The following is a 15,503-nucleotide window of genomic DNA, read 5'->3' as shown; positions in this document are numbered from 1 at the left end:
ATCAGGAGGCAATGGAAGACCCACCCACTCAAAGGATTTTAACTGAACGAGTGTGTCCCAAGAATGTATGTAGCTACTACATGGGCGGAGCAGGCCAGATTTCAGACAGAGCAGGCAGAGAGCGATGTGTCGTCGCAGAGTGATGACTTCCGGTGAACCGCTGTATCCGGAAGACTGCATACAAAGACAAGGCAAGCACCGCTGTGCGCTTCTGGCTTTCACTGGGCTCCCTCCCATCTAACGATTCCCCTTCAAGGTGCCCTCCAGAGTGTGGTGTCAGCATTCACACTTGCAATCAACACAACTCTGGGGACATGTGACTGTGAGGACACACAACGCCAAAATGCCATGCCACCTCTCCTCCGAACACGAGCACAAAACTGAGGCGTGAAGATGGCCTACTCAGCAAAGGAAGTGGGCCACTACTGTGCCAAGCCCCACACAGTCACCGCAAATCAGTTATGTCACGGATCCCTGGAATCAAGTGACTTCTGTCCTAGTGTGCATTACAAAATATAGAAGACTTGCAACATACCAAGTGGAGTATTGCCGAAGGAGTTTCATCCGAATTAGCTAACTTAAACGATAAGCGTCTCCACTATAACACCGCAACAACTATGTTAATAACATTTACTTTTTAATTGCATTTTTAATGTGTGTGTGTGTGTGTGTGTGTGTGTGTGTGTGTGTGTACACGTGTGGGCAGGTGCTGGCAGGAAGAACAGTGCACATGCACATGTATGACCATGTATGTGGAGGTGGAAAAGCTAACTTGAGTACCATCTTTGGGAATGCCATTCACCTTTTGTGACACAAGGTATCTCATTGGCCAGTAGCTCACCAACTAGGCTAGACTGGTTGGCTAACAAGCCTCAGGGCCGGTATTACAAGGGCATGTCACTATATCATACATTTATATGTGGCCTCAAGAGGTCACACTGATTCTCCTACTTGGCACTTAAGTACAGTGTGCTGCTGATTGAAATGTACTCAGCCAGTTAATAACAGTTATTTTTTAAAGTAGCAGTTTTGGGTTCACTAAAAAATTGAGCAGAAGCAAAATAAATTTCTCTTATGTCCCAGGGTTCCCATATGTACACGTCTATCACCAAAATCAACATCACACAGTAGATTTGATGTTTGCTATAATTAATACCATTATTGATCAAAACTCATTCTTAATAAGACATTTACTCTTTCTTGTGGGTGTTTGTGTGCAGACATGCACATGTATGTGTGACTACATTTGTGTATGCTAATGTGTGAGCACATGTGTCTACACCTTGTATGAGGTTAAATGCTCCCTATACATATATTTTTGCACACACACACACACACACACACACACACACAGGAATGAGAGGGAGAGAAGAGAAAGTAGAGAAACTGCTCTTTTCCTTTCCATCGCATGACAAGCTTTTCACAAATGAGAAAGTACATACAGAATGGCAAAACCATTGACTACTGGAGTCATTCTTAAAGATACAGTTGAGAAGACAGAAATGTGTATTTTCAAAGATTCAAATAGCAAGTTGGCCTCCATCAACTTATTCTGTAATGAATGTGGCCGAATTGTTTCTTTTGCAAATTATCATGAGCAAATATAAAAGCCAGGCCTGGGGAGTGACTCAGCAGATAAGCAGAGGTCAGATCCCTAACACACACACTGAAGGCCAAGCGGATGTTGCAGCCTTCCTGTGACCTCAGCACTGGAGATGCAGAGACAGGTTTCTTGAGGCAAGATGGCCAGCTAGACTATCAGGAATTACAGAACTCTGGATACAGAAAGTGACTTTTCACAATAAACAAAACTGAGAGCAACTGAGGAAGACACCCAACTTCAACTTCAGGTCTCCATAGGCATGCACAGATACATGTACACAAACATGATCACATGTGTACACACAGATGCACACACACACATGTGCATGGACACACACACACACTCACAAGCAAGAGAGTCAAAGTCTGACTTCTTCTGAGGCATTTTTCATTTAGAAAAAAGCAAAGCCATTATAAGGATCATGTAAATTGAAAAAAATAAAACCCTTGCAACATTACGATCTAACTAAAGAGGATGAACATTTAATCTGGGATGGCTTAAAAAGAATAAGGAGTAGACAGGATTTTTTTTTTCCTGGTCATTTCAAAATGAAGAGCAACGCGAGCATCACGCTGGGGTTTACAGAAGATCCTTCTTGGTCCATCTACACAGTTCCTCATGCCTCTGATTTTGTCAGGAGTTAGACCTTCTCCTAAGGCTATTCAAGGTCATCAGCAATGAAAATAACTGATGTCAAAGAAATAAGAAAGTAAAAACAAAAACAGAACAGAACTAGGAGACCCAGCCGGTGAAAGAGATGTCTCTCTCTCCTGTCTTCCAAACACAAATCGTCATTCCATCTAAGGAGGAAATGCCCTGCGTGTTTTGCAGTGAGAGCCATGGCAAAACTCCCCAAGCCTCCAAACACTGAAACCAGCATCTGGTTTCGGTGACTGCTAATCCTACAAACATTCAAAGCTGGGGACGAACTGCATTGCTTCTGAAACACTAGCTCCCATCTACATGAGAGGAGACAAACTCCAGTTAATACCTGCAGTTACCTCATCAGTGGTCTCATGGACATGACCACTTTTAATTCCATGTTTCTATCCTTCAGGCCATTCATTCATTCATCTATCCATTCATTCATTCATTTGTTCTCTGATTGTTACGAATCATGATTATTTTCACTAACTACTGAAAGTACAGTTTTAGTTAACAGTCCTAATTTTATCAGGTGCCATCCTTCACCCAAAGTGATTGACAGTTCCACAACAACCCCAGCACATGTGGTTCATGTAGCTCATAAAGCTTCCGATTACTCATCCTTACCACGTGAAGTTACCTACATGTGTTGTTGACCGTTCATGTTTTCTTTAAGAATTCCCCGTGGGTTAGGCTGTCAGAACAGTGCTGAAATGCTTGACTTAAAAGGTTTTCCTGAGGACTGGAGAGATGGCTCAGTGGTTAAGCACTCTGACTGCCCTTCCAGAGGTTTTGAGTTCAAATCCCAGCAATCACATGGTGGCTCACAACCATCTGTAATGAGATCTGATGCCCTCTTCTGGTGTGTCTGAACACAGCTACACTGTGCTTACTTATTAAATAAGTTCTTTTTAAAAAAAGGTTTTCTAAGAAAACAGACATGTGAAATCAGACTTCCTGAGTGTGGATCCTTATTAGTTCTTCTAAGAGGCCTTTTGAGAACTGTTTTAACCTCTGTGTGCTACTGTGTTCTCTGCTGTGGAGAGAGGGCACCCATATATACCAGGAACGCTCAGGGTGCAGCTGGTGCACAGTAGAACCTCGCAAGCAATCGCTACTGTCACCTCTCCGTTCTATCGCCGCCCCGGCTGCTGCCCAGCTAGTCCGACTCATTGTGTGAATCATTTCAGGAACTGGCTTCCTCCATGGCCTCATGGCTTCGGAAGTGTTTCCCTCAACGTAGCAGCCGGAGCAAAGCCCGCAAAACTGCGTTGGGCTGGCTTCCTGTTGCCGCTCTACTCAAAACCCTCCAGCAACTCACCACATCACCAAGGACAAAAATCAGGAGTCATGAAAAGGGTCCCCATGTCACATATAAGGGTAAGAGGTGTGGTTATGCTGAGGGAAGTACGTCACTGAGGGCGGGCCTAGTCTCACTTCCTCTGCCATCCTCACTGGGTACAGGACTAGTTAGTCACTAGTTAAATAACCCTTGTTTGGTATTGGACCTGCTAAAATCTTTGGGAAGCGTCGTTTCACTAAAGGAAGTTAGACCATTGGGGACAAGTTGTTAAAAGGCACTTTGTGACTTTGGCCATTTCTTTCCTCTGTCTCATTGCTTCCTGGATACCACAAGGTAAGCAATTCCCTTTACCCCGGACTCCCCTTCTCCCCTTTGATGTACTGCCTCAGCACATGGACAAAATCAGCAAGGCCAAATGACCATGGCCTGAAACTCTGAAACTGTGAGTCAAAGGTAAATCTTTCTTCTTCATATGTTAGCTTGCCCCAGGTACTTTGTTATAGCACCAGAAAGCTAACTAACCCTTTTTGGAATTTTCCCCAAAGATAAAGTGGTTCAATTCCTCAAGAATTAAAAACAGCAACATATCGACCCAAACTTTTCAGTTTTAATAATACGCATAGAGTTTAGGAAATTTGTTTATACTTTGACAGTATTTACCCTTTGATGTAGGCTTAGTCGGCACAGGTGCTCCCTGGGTATGCAGGGTTTCCCATCAGCTTCCCTAGAGGGCAGGCAAAGGAACAGATCCCAGGAGTTCAAGCCACCTAAAAACATTAAAAAACATTAGCCCCTTCCAATAAAGAGTGTGATTATTTAAACTCTAAAACATAAGTAACACTGTTTATAGTAAAATGCTAATACTCAGAATAACTAAAATTCAACTGACTCAAAAGCTTAATGATTTATTTTAGCATCTTAATCTAGTGAAAATTCAGATATTAAACATCTGTAAAGTTCTGTTGAAAAATCAAAATTTGAGTATGTATAAAATACCTTAGTCTTCTAAAAAAAAAGTAAGAATTCTCATAAAAAAGAATATGCAGGCAGAATGTAAGATTAATAAAAATTTGAAAGGTTTTGTGAAAAATTAATTTGGGATCTCCTTACAGATATTGGAGTGAGACCCAAAATTCAGAACACAACACGAACTGAAGCACCTAATATTTCAACTTTTACCAAGGACAAAACCCTTTACCAATAAATCATCTGCTCTGCCATAGTAACTCATCAGCTTAGAACAGTGAGTGCTGGCTCCCAGGTTACCATCTACGGGAACGTGGGGTTTATTTGCATTGATTCTTGGTGTTTGTGTTTTCGTGAGTGTGGTACATGTGTGTACGGCGTGGGTGCTTGAGCATGTTTGTGTATCACTTTCCTGATCCATCACACTCAACCGTATTCCTTCGAGACAGAATCTCACAGCCTGCAAACCTGAGTGGTCCTCCTGTCTCTTAGGACACAACAACACTGCTGACACAACACAACACTGCTGCACAAGCCTGAGTGGCCTCCTCCCACCATTGTTTTTTAAGTGTGGGTGCTGACGTCACAAGGACTCAGGCACTCTTACTTGCATGGTAAGAGTTCTTCCCACTCAGCCATCTCTTCCTCCTACTCAGTTACTCTTTTCTTTCGAGTTAAATGTAATTGGTGCTTTAAAAAGCATTGGTAAATGGATGATCCCTGATAGAATAGTACATGCATCACCTCTTGGAGTCAAACAAACAAACAAAGAGACAGAAGAAATGCATTTCCATTGCTATTGATATAGATAATAAACAGACAAGTACACTGAGAATAGTCAAGGTGGAGTGAGGCTCAACCTACCAACTAGCGTGGCTTGAGACATTTTCCCCAACATTTAGTTTGAAAAAGTAACTTTAAAAAATATTTTCTATGCCTGTTGTCTCCATTATAAGTCATGAGACTAACTTTCTTTCAGAATCTTTTGATACCAGACCCGCCATTCATCTCCTGCATCATCCAGAATGACTCCTAAAAATCTTTGAAGGCAACCAGCTTGTCCAAAGCCCCCTTTCTCTCTTCTCATTTTTTTTTCCAGAAGAATTTCTCATGTAGAAGCGTAATGCTTCCAAGTAAGGCCGAACGAGTGAAAGAGCTAATAAAGGAGAGGAATCTATAATTAGCAGTGAAAGCTCACTCTTTGCCAACCAAGTACTTTCTCATATGACAAGCCCCATGCAGTCTGGACTATGTTTTATGGTGTGGGCTGCCTTATTGCCAGAAGGGGAAACTTCCTGGCAAACAAAAAGTGATCTAAACAACTGAAGTCAAGCTCTCAGCTCACAACTGTGCTGTTGGCTTGTTGGTGAAGATACTGAAAGGCAGCTGAGACGTTCAAAGGGGTGGGAGTGAATTCAGCAGATGAGCTGGGATAGGGAATCTCACCCAGGCAACAGCAGCCCAGCCCCAGGCTCAGAGGCTGCCGTATATACCCTCACTTTGAAGAAAACTTCAGACCAATTCCTGGAGCTAAAGCCAAATACAGTGCAATACTTTTTAATCCTCTATTTTGAACGTTCAGCAGGCTCTGTCAGCCAACGTTTTTTTATTTGAATTCAAAGAAAAAATACAATGCATTTTTTTTTTTTTAATTTCATACCTTGTCTGGTTCAGGAAATAGTGAAACCCTAGGGAGGAAAACTGCTGTCATAAGATCCCCAACTAAATATTTTAAGAAGATAAGGATATGCAAAGAGACTGAGATTTCAAATTAAGGACTTCATTGTTTGGCTCCTAGAAGACAGAGTGCATTTTGAATTCCTCCAAGGCATGCCTCTTCTGACTTTGCAAGCACACACAAAACAAGCACACACAAAACACAAGCACACACAAAACACAAGCACACACAAAACAAGCACACACAAAACACAAGCACACACAAAACACAAGCACACACAAAACACAAGCACACACAAAACACAAGCACACACAAAACAAGCACACACAAAACAAGCACACACAAAACAAGCACACACAAAACAAGCACACACAAAACAAGCACACACAAAACAAGCACACACAAAACAAGCACACACAAAACAAGTACACACAAAACAAGCACACACAAAACAAGCACACACAAAACAAGCACACACAAAACAAGTACACACAAAGCAAGCACACACAAAACAAGCACACACAAAACAAGCACACACAAAACAAGCACACACAAAACAAGCACACACACAATTTCTAGAGGTGGTGGAAAGACACACACATTCCAGTGATAAATGTTTAAAATTGAGAGACACATTTAAATAATTCAAAGCAATTCATTGAGAATTTTCAGCGAGCATTACTTTGCTCAAAATATATTTTTAAAAATGGAAAGGAAGAGAGCAGGCAGTAAGTGCTCTCAGCAATCTATTGGAAGGGGCCTACAGCATTAAAGAGAATTTAAGGTAATATAAAATATTACACAGTCTCTTGGCATTCATAAGGTGACCTCTCATCCCTCAAAAATATTCAATTAATATTTTAACTGAAAAAATGAATAATTCAAAAAGGGCTCATAGCCCCTTCAATGTTCTCCTAAGTGAAGTAGAATATAACAGGAGTTTCAAGAGATGTCTTCATATACTTCTTCTGTAATTATTGCCACCATGGTCCAAACAGTGCTGACTGTTTCCATTCGAGGCTCCTCTTTCCATCCTCCATGCCACCCAACCTCCCAAGTCTCTCTAAGTTAAATATTTAGTAATATTTTCACTTTATCTACACTGTTTTCCCTCTGGCTTCAGAGTCAGCTCCCTCCACTAACTCTTGTTACCCTCCCCCAGTTTTTGAAGCAAAGCCTTACTTGTTTCAGGAAACTTAATACATGTTCAAATTTGGCCAAACACACTCGAGTAGTATGTTGAAAATAGAAACTTTGCAAAGCAAAGGATATTCACAAAGTACATTGCGCATCCCCAAATTAGCCTTGGAGCATTTCAGGTACAAATTTCTACCTAAGTAAAATGTCATACTAGTGCAATATTTGGAGGCCTTGGGAACAACCATTCTGTAGCTTGATGTCAAGGTGACACATGATTGGACAGTAGACAGTGGAGGACAAAGTTTTGGGAAGGCAAAAGACAAGGAGAAAGTGGGAGATTCAAGACGGGGCAACATGGAAGCGGATGTGGATGTTTCTCTCAGTGCATCTATAGATAGTTAAATGTTGTTATGAATATTTTATAAGGGATGGAATTGTACAGGATCATTTGACTTATCTACGTGGGCAAATTATATCTTACCAGTTGTACACACATCAGAGTACTTTGGTGTGTTCTTTGATGTGGTGACTCAGTTGAGTTCAAAGAGGGTGTAGTAGTAGGATTTGGGATGTGTGAGTCCAAGGCTTGGCAACAATCCGCCAAGGGAAAGTGAGAGAAAACAACACACTGGGGCAGTTGTGGACCACCCGGGCAGAAGCAGCTATGGCGGGTGGAATGAACCGCCTGGGAAGGGAACCATGTGGAGAGGGCAGCTTGCAGATCGAATGGCAGAGCAGCAGCCAGGTCTGCACACGCCATGTGGCCCTAAGGGTGCCGGCACTAGCGGAAATAAGAGTTACCCCTATTTAATATTTAATATAAGCCACTAGCAGACACATGCCCAACACCCACAGCAGAGCTCATGAGCAAGAGACATAGGGGCAAGTGCAGTCAGTCCTTGAATAGATTATGCATGACCAGGATAGTGGGTAGGTATTTGCCATATTGCAAATGTCAGCAAAATCACACTTGAAAAAAAAAAAAAAAAAAACAGATTTCAGCCATGTATGGAAATTCTAGGATCACCTGGACTATATTTTGCAAGGCAAGACTTCAGGGAGGTGGCCAGGAGTTCTCCACTTGGCCCTAAGTTTGCTTCCTCTGCATCTAGAAGCATCAGTTTTAGACCTGCTGTAAAATATGGGTATGTTCACCGTCTATTCACCTGTCATTTGACAAATCGATGTTTCTGTTTTAGCTTGCATTGAGTTAAATGGGTTTGTTGGATAAGTTGGTTTCATTGAAAGGACTTGGGGATATTGATATTTGGTAAATTAGTGGTAGAGAGGTGTCTAAAAATCTTTTTGATTCCTAAATTTAGCAAGTCGGCCACAGGATGAGAAGGCTTAGTCTAACTCCAGCTACATTTTATGTGCTGGGTTAAAGTTGTTCAAGGCTGAAGTACGACCTTCATGGTCTTCCTTCCTCCCAGAGCCTAGAAATACTAGGAGAGATTTATGGCTGTCTTTTCTTGGAGCGGGCCGCTAAAGTCTCTCACAAACCACTCCTTTTTAGGCTGACACATCCCTACTCATAGCCTCACTTTTGCCTCTGCACGTGTGACTACCTAGGGCTATTGTCTCAGTGTTAACTGGACTAGTACAGACTTTCTTTCTTGAACGAACAAATGTACCCTTTGAACTGTCCTTTTGATATGTTTCTTCCATATGTAGAGATAGAAGAGCTGAGAACTAAAATGTAGGTTTGAGTTAAAATAAAAGTCAGGTGGGAGAGTTCTTGGTGAATCTGACAATTTCTTGAGTTACTAGACTAAAGAAAAGGTAGATTCTATATGATATAGGACACTAAATTGGAATTTACAATGTCCAAATTTACAATGACTATATATAGGGTGGTTTCAACAAGAGTGGCTCCCACGGGTTCACATGTTTAAATACCTAGTTCCCAGTTAGTGGAACTGTTTAGGAAGGAATCTGGGTGTGGCCTTTTTGATGAAGGTGTCTCACTATGACCACCTTTGAGGCTTCAAAGGACTTGTGCTATTCCCAGTGTGCTTTCTCTGTCTCATGGCTGAGTTTCGAGACATGAGTTCTCAGTTGTTCCTGCCCCCATGATTTTTAACCTGAAATAGTAACCCCACGTGAAAATGCTATTTCATGAGTTGGCGAAACTTTCTTTAATAAGTTGATCATGGTGTTTTATCACAGCTTTTGATGCCACAGTAAAGTACCTAAGTAGAAATGGATAAGGATAACAACATCTAAAAATTCTTCTAAGATTTATTATATCATCATCATCATCATTATTATTATTTGGGTTTGTGTGTGTGTGTAGTACACATACACACAATATGTGCATGCACATATGTATGTGTATAGATGCTCTCAAAGGCCAGAAGAAGCCTTTTTCTGGGAGTTAAAGTTACAGTTCTTTTTATGTTTCCCAAGATGGGTTCCAGGGACCAAACGCTACCTCTCTACCAACCTAGCAAGTATCTTAACTGCTAAGTCATTTCTCCAGCCCCAACAGGTAGAAATTTTTGAGTGCTCATAATGCTCATCAATGTGTTCCGAATATTTATTTTAATTACTTTCTTACTTTAGAAATGGAATCTCCTGGATGTGGATGTTCTGAGAAGCACAGGAGGACTAGCTTATTCCTTCAACAGCCATGGACTTTAATGCTGATTCTAGGACTAACTGCCATCCATGTTCCTGCCACCATTAGCCTCTTAGAACACAGGGGAGTAACAGAGAAGTGTCGCTTTTGATGCCACGTACCCATTCATTTATGTAGTGCTTGTGATAGTTTTATGCTGAGGAACAAAAGTTGCACAGACTTTAGAAGACACACACATCTTAAATAGCTTTGGTCCTTTTTTAGTTACTTCTTAGGAAGTCTGTTTCTCCTCTGGGAACTTGGAGGAAAGAATAGCTGTACCGGGTACAATCCGGTATCCCAGATGCTCACATAGCAGCAAACCCAGTATCAGCAACACTGCTGTCTTCCTGTGTGAAAGGAACTAGCCCTCAGTCACACATTTACTCAGAAGATGCTACAAGTACTAACTTGGCTTCCACTTAGCTTCAAAATCAAACTTCTGAAAGTTCCTTAGACTGTTGTTTTTAGGTGACTAGTATTGTTTCTTTCGCTATCATAATGAAACCAGAGCCCTATGAATTAGACTAGCCAGAAGAGGTCATAAAGTTCTAGACAAAAACCAAAAACAAAGCAGGATGTCCATGTCCCATTCCCAACTCAAAATGACAAACACATGCACAGTCTGTAGTCAGCTCCTTCCAACCAGCACACTGCTGAGCACAGGGCTCTGTTGCACACCACGGCAGGCTTTGCTGGAGAAGACGAAGATGTCACATACAATTTGAGAGGAAGCTATGAAGAACCGCACTTATTAATTCACACTTAAATGAAGAACCACACTTATTAATTCACACTTAAACAGACACGGTAGACTTTACTTCCTTCCCAAAGCCTTCTCAGAAAGCAGTTGACATGTCCATTTTCAACATGATTTTTTTTTTTTAATCAAGAATTTCCCGTAAGGAGTAAGGCGGTCTTCAGAACATTTCCGTCTTCCACAGGCAGGCTGCCACAAAAAGCAAACAATTGTTTCCTGGTTCACAAATAGCTTCCCTGGTTGACAAAGTGCTCAGGGTCAGTAATATGACCCCAAGCTTAGAGCGCTGTGAGATAGTGCTGCCCACACCAGCACCACTGCCATAGAAGCTCTTTATTCTCAAGGAAGGAGAAATGCACACACTGAGAATATACCCCCCAAACAGACAAGCAAGTGATAGTACATCTACTCCTGCTCTATTTTTGTCAAACATTTACTACCTCCTGCTACATTATATACTTGATTAATCTCTATTTTTTCCAACTTGCCATTATTTGTTGGTTGGTTCACCTTGGTTTGGATTGATTGGTTTTGTTTGTTTGTTTTGGTTTCTTTGAGGCAAGACCTTACTGTGTGTCCTCAGTGGGTTTTGAACTCTGATCTTTTGCCTCGGCCTCCTAAGTTCTGGGTTTACAGGCACACATCATTTCTCCCATGCTTTCTGCCTCTGATTTGAATTTGAGCTCAGGATAGCAGAAACTACACCTATTTATCCAGTCTTACTATCCCCATGCCTATCGGCTGGCTGAAATATAAAGAGAATATGTGATGGATTTGTTAAATGTATATAAATGAGCAAGTTATTGAATGTGAGAAACAGAAAAAGAATTACAACTCAGTCAAAAGTTAAGATAGTCCCGGGTTCAATCCCAAGCGTGACAAAATGAACCTAAATTAAACTAAGCTAAGCTAAGCTAAGCTAAGACAAAACATAAGGCAAGGGAAAGAGAGGCTCAGGGAGAGAGAGATGGCTGAGTCAGGAGAGGGCTGGCTGTGTAAGCACTAAGATTGGAGCCCCAGTGTTCACATTACAACCAGACAAAGTAGCACACACCTATAATCCCAAGAGCCGAGGAAGGAGATACAGGCAGACTCCTGGGGCTTATTCAATAGCCAGCTTGGTGAGTTCTAGGGTCAGTAAGAGACTCTGTCTCACAAATTATTGGAGGAAGATACCTAATATTGAACTCTGGCCTCCAAACTCTTGGATGCATACACCCTACATACATAATACGAAAAGGCAGGCAGGCAAGGAAGGAAAGAAGGAGGAAGGAAGGAAGGAAGGAAGAAGGAAGGGAGGAGACAGGGAGGAAAGAAGGAAGAGAGGGAAGAAGGGAGAGAGGAAGGGAGGGAATGAAAGAAAAAGCCAACCTTCTAAAAGGCTGTCATAAAAACAGAAAAATTGTGAGAAAAACTAGTCTTTTGAAAAAGATATTAATAAATATTTTGGTTCATAGCTACTATAGATTAAAGAAGAGGAGAAAAACAAAGGAAAACCAGAGTTAACCAACTTCCAAATGTCTAACACACAGGAAACTCTTAGAACAGACTTAAAAATCTATGGTTCAGAAAGCAAACTCATCCATGAGTGTGTAGCTACCAGAGCCAAACCTCATTCGCTCATTCACGGTATCCGGTGATAATATTCCTTAAGAGCACAGCTGGAATACCTGGCAATGTTGGTTTTCCTATGAGGTGAACTACAAAAGACATTTATTTTAGCTCTGTGCATTCCTTTTGGCCATTTGTTTTTTACTTTCTTTATTCTGTACTTGGGACCAAACTGGGTAGACAGCACACGTAGGGAAGTGATCCACCCTCCAGCCCAGGATGGATTTCTTTCAGATATTTACACCTTCTCTTCATGATATGTAAGGCTAATTCACTGTTCTCTCTGTAGTGGTCTTCTCCTTACAACTCAGTTGTAAAATTCTCGCTAAATCACAAAATCTTTATTTTTTTCTGTATCCTATCTTGATGATAACACTACCATTAGGATTTATACTTGATACCATCCCAATATCGATTATTTTCAAATATCTATCTCTTCTCCCCAGTCTATCAACATGTATAAACTAAATTTTTGTTTTACACATGCATCCCGATTGATCTACAGATCAGTAATGTGTCCCCCATAATTAACGTTATTCAGTGCTGTTCTTCCAGAGAAGGGCTATTCATCTTATAATCTCTAACAGAGACTTTGTAGATCCTGGTAGGTGTTTCTAGGTTAGTGATTTCAGAATTTAGCACTAACCTTAAGGCAAGCAAGCATTCAATGGGAATTTGCTATCCTTAAGAAATTGGCAATGTGATCACCAACCCTAATTTAGTTGGGTCCGTCACCCCAGGAGTCTACATCCAGGTGTTTTCTCTGGCTCCACATTCCTTACAAGCTGATGGGGATCTCTGTGTCTCAGGGCAGAATTCCCAAAGCATTTTCTCCCTGCTTCCCTGAACCTTCCTCAGACATTCACCGGGTGGGAGCCTGTGAGGAAGATCATGGAGACTGTTTCTGTAAATGGTCCTTAGCTCCTGGAATTCTTCTCACCGATCCGTAAGCTCAGGAAAGCAATGGCACTTACATGCCCTGCAAAGTAAAAATACTCTTACTAGGTAGACATGTGCGCTTTTATCCCCAAGAAATAAACACCTCAGGAAGTGGTTGCTTCAGGACTCAAGATACTGTTCTCTCCATAACATTTTAATATGCCCTTGCCTTGTCATCTCCCTTTGAGCTATAATTGGGGGCAAGTTTGAGTGTATCTCTCAGACTATGTTCTTCCTGAAAGAAAACTTTTTTTTTAAACCAAAATTCTAGATGTTAAGGATGTTTGCCAGATTAAAACACTTCAGCGGAAGTTAGCACAGCAACAATCTGAATTCTCTTTCAAAATGTGGAATACGCATCCTACGGAATACTCTGATTAAAACGGAATACTCTGATTAAAACGGAGCAAGTTCAAGGGGGAAATGAACTTTTATTTATTCATTAATTCAAGGGCGAGTGAAGGACATACATACAATGAGCTTAAAGTACTGAAGTTCCGGGAAAGTCTTTAAAAGCCTGAGAACAAAGATTAAATGATAAAGCAGTAAGTAATGAAGTAAGCAGGAGCCACTGGTGTCCATGGCAACAAAGTGAGTAAAATACTATTAGATTATAAGTCCCCAGTTCCCATCAGTAAGAGGGGTAGAGGGATGAAACCCATGTAGAGGAATTCTCGGTAGGTCAGAGAGTTGTCATCACATCCTTAAAGAAGCAGAGCTTCCCTTTGCATTATTTGTCCTAGTTGACTTTTTTTTTAAATTGCTGTGATAAAAACACCAAGCCCAAAGCAACTTGCTGAAGGAAGGGTTTATTTGGGGATTCCAGCCTCAGAGGGAAATTAGTCACCCTAACAGCGAGGCAACATGGCGGCAGGCAGAACGTGGCAGCTGACGCAGCAGCTGAGAGCTCAGATCTTAAACCACAAAGGAGAAAACGGCAGTGACACACTTCCTCCAGCAGAGCCAAGTGTTCTAATCTTCCCCCAAACAGCCACCAACTGGGGCCAAGTATTCATGTGTCCAAGATTTATGGGAAACATCTCATTCAAACTACCACACCCTTAATAAAAATGTTATATGTCCCCAATAGTTCAGTACTATTCAGCAAAGAGGGACTAGAGGAAGGTTTCACAGTGGGAGAACCTGATTACCCCAGTGAATCAAGCAGGGTCACCATTGCTGTTATATCCGCTTTCTGTGCAAAAGATCTTACATGTTCTGAAAACAGTCAAGATAAGGGGGAATAAAAGGAGGAAATTCTGAGACAGACTCACGGCCAAGAAAATCTTGGGGACATGTGGTGACTAAATGTAATGAGGAAGGAGCAGTGGGAAGAAAAATGTAATGTGGTACTCTGGGTGGGAGGTTGGAACAAGAAAGAGGCATTGCATTAAAACCGAGTAGTTAAGGGGAGGGGTTAGTGAGGGAAAAGATGTGTAAGGGTGGTGTTAGATCCTCAAAGTGAGGATCCCCACACTCTGTCCCGGGAGAGGTGACACCCCAAAACACTCACAAGAAGCGATCTTGATGCAAACTGCAAGAGGATTTTTATTCTAAGCACACTGGGGCCCACAGTCACACGCTACTCAAGGGTAGAGGACCATGGACCCCAAGTGCAGGATCAGAACAGCTTTTATAGGGTTCACAAGGCCTGCGAATCCCAAACCAATCATGGCAAAGCCCATGAATCATAAACCAATCATTTTAAGTTATCTAAGCCCATGCTTTCTACACCAATCATTGTAAACCATCTAAGCCTGTACTCCACGGACCAATTGTGTTAAACTATCTAAGCCCACACTCCATGGACCAATCATGTTAAACTATCTAAGCCTGCGCTCCATGGACCAATCAGTTTCCTATAGTCTCAGAGGTCTGTCTTCTGGGTGAGGGTAACAATGGCAGTCAGAAGAAGTCACTAGGGCAGGGGGTTTCTATGGTGCAAGTAGTTTGCAGAAGCCAGATAAGCGGTTAGTCAGCTTATCTCCCATTAACTTACTAGGCCCGGCTCACATATCCAAGGGCCTGTCCTACACCCTTTCACCTAGTTTCATACAGAAAGCGGCTCCAGAACAGCAAGGAGTGTTACCTTATATCTACTTATTGGCAGAGAGCAGGGTCTGGAATTTGAGGTATTTAGGGCTACTTAGGCGCAGGGGTTAAGGCTCCTTCAGAGTGATGTAGCTAGGGGGTCCTTGGAGGGGTTAGGCTCTATTTTTTTATCCTTTCAGTGGGACT

General features: G+C 41.8%; 1 protein-coding gene across 5 annotated transcripts in view; it reads right to left on the bottom strand.

Annotated features, from left to right (window-relative positions):
• The window catches only part of CPED1 (cadherin like and PC-esterase domain containing 1), a 288,777-nt gene that overhangs the window by 223,260 nt on the left and 50,014 nt on the right, over positions 1-15,503 (bottom strand). For all 5 annotated transcript variants that reach the window (XM_080936442.1, XM_080936443.1, XM_080936441.1 and 2 more), the window contains exon 3: positions 4,212-4,318. In XM_080936442.1, the coding sequence (XP_080792568.1) occupies positions 4,212-4,318 (107 nt within the window). The remainder of the gene's footprint in view (positions 1-4,211; positions 4,319-15,503) is intronic.

The sequence above is a fragment of the Micromys minutus genome (assembly GCF_963924665.1).
Source record: "Micromys minutus genome assembly, chromosome: 23".
Classification (NCBI taxonomy): Eukaryota; Metazoa; Chordata; class Mammalia; order Rodentia; family Muridae; genus Micromys; species Micromys minutus.
Note: the sequence above shows the minus strand (reverse complement) of the source record. Positions and strands in the feature narration are given on the sequence as shown.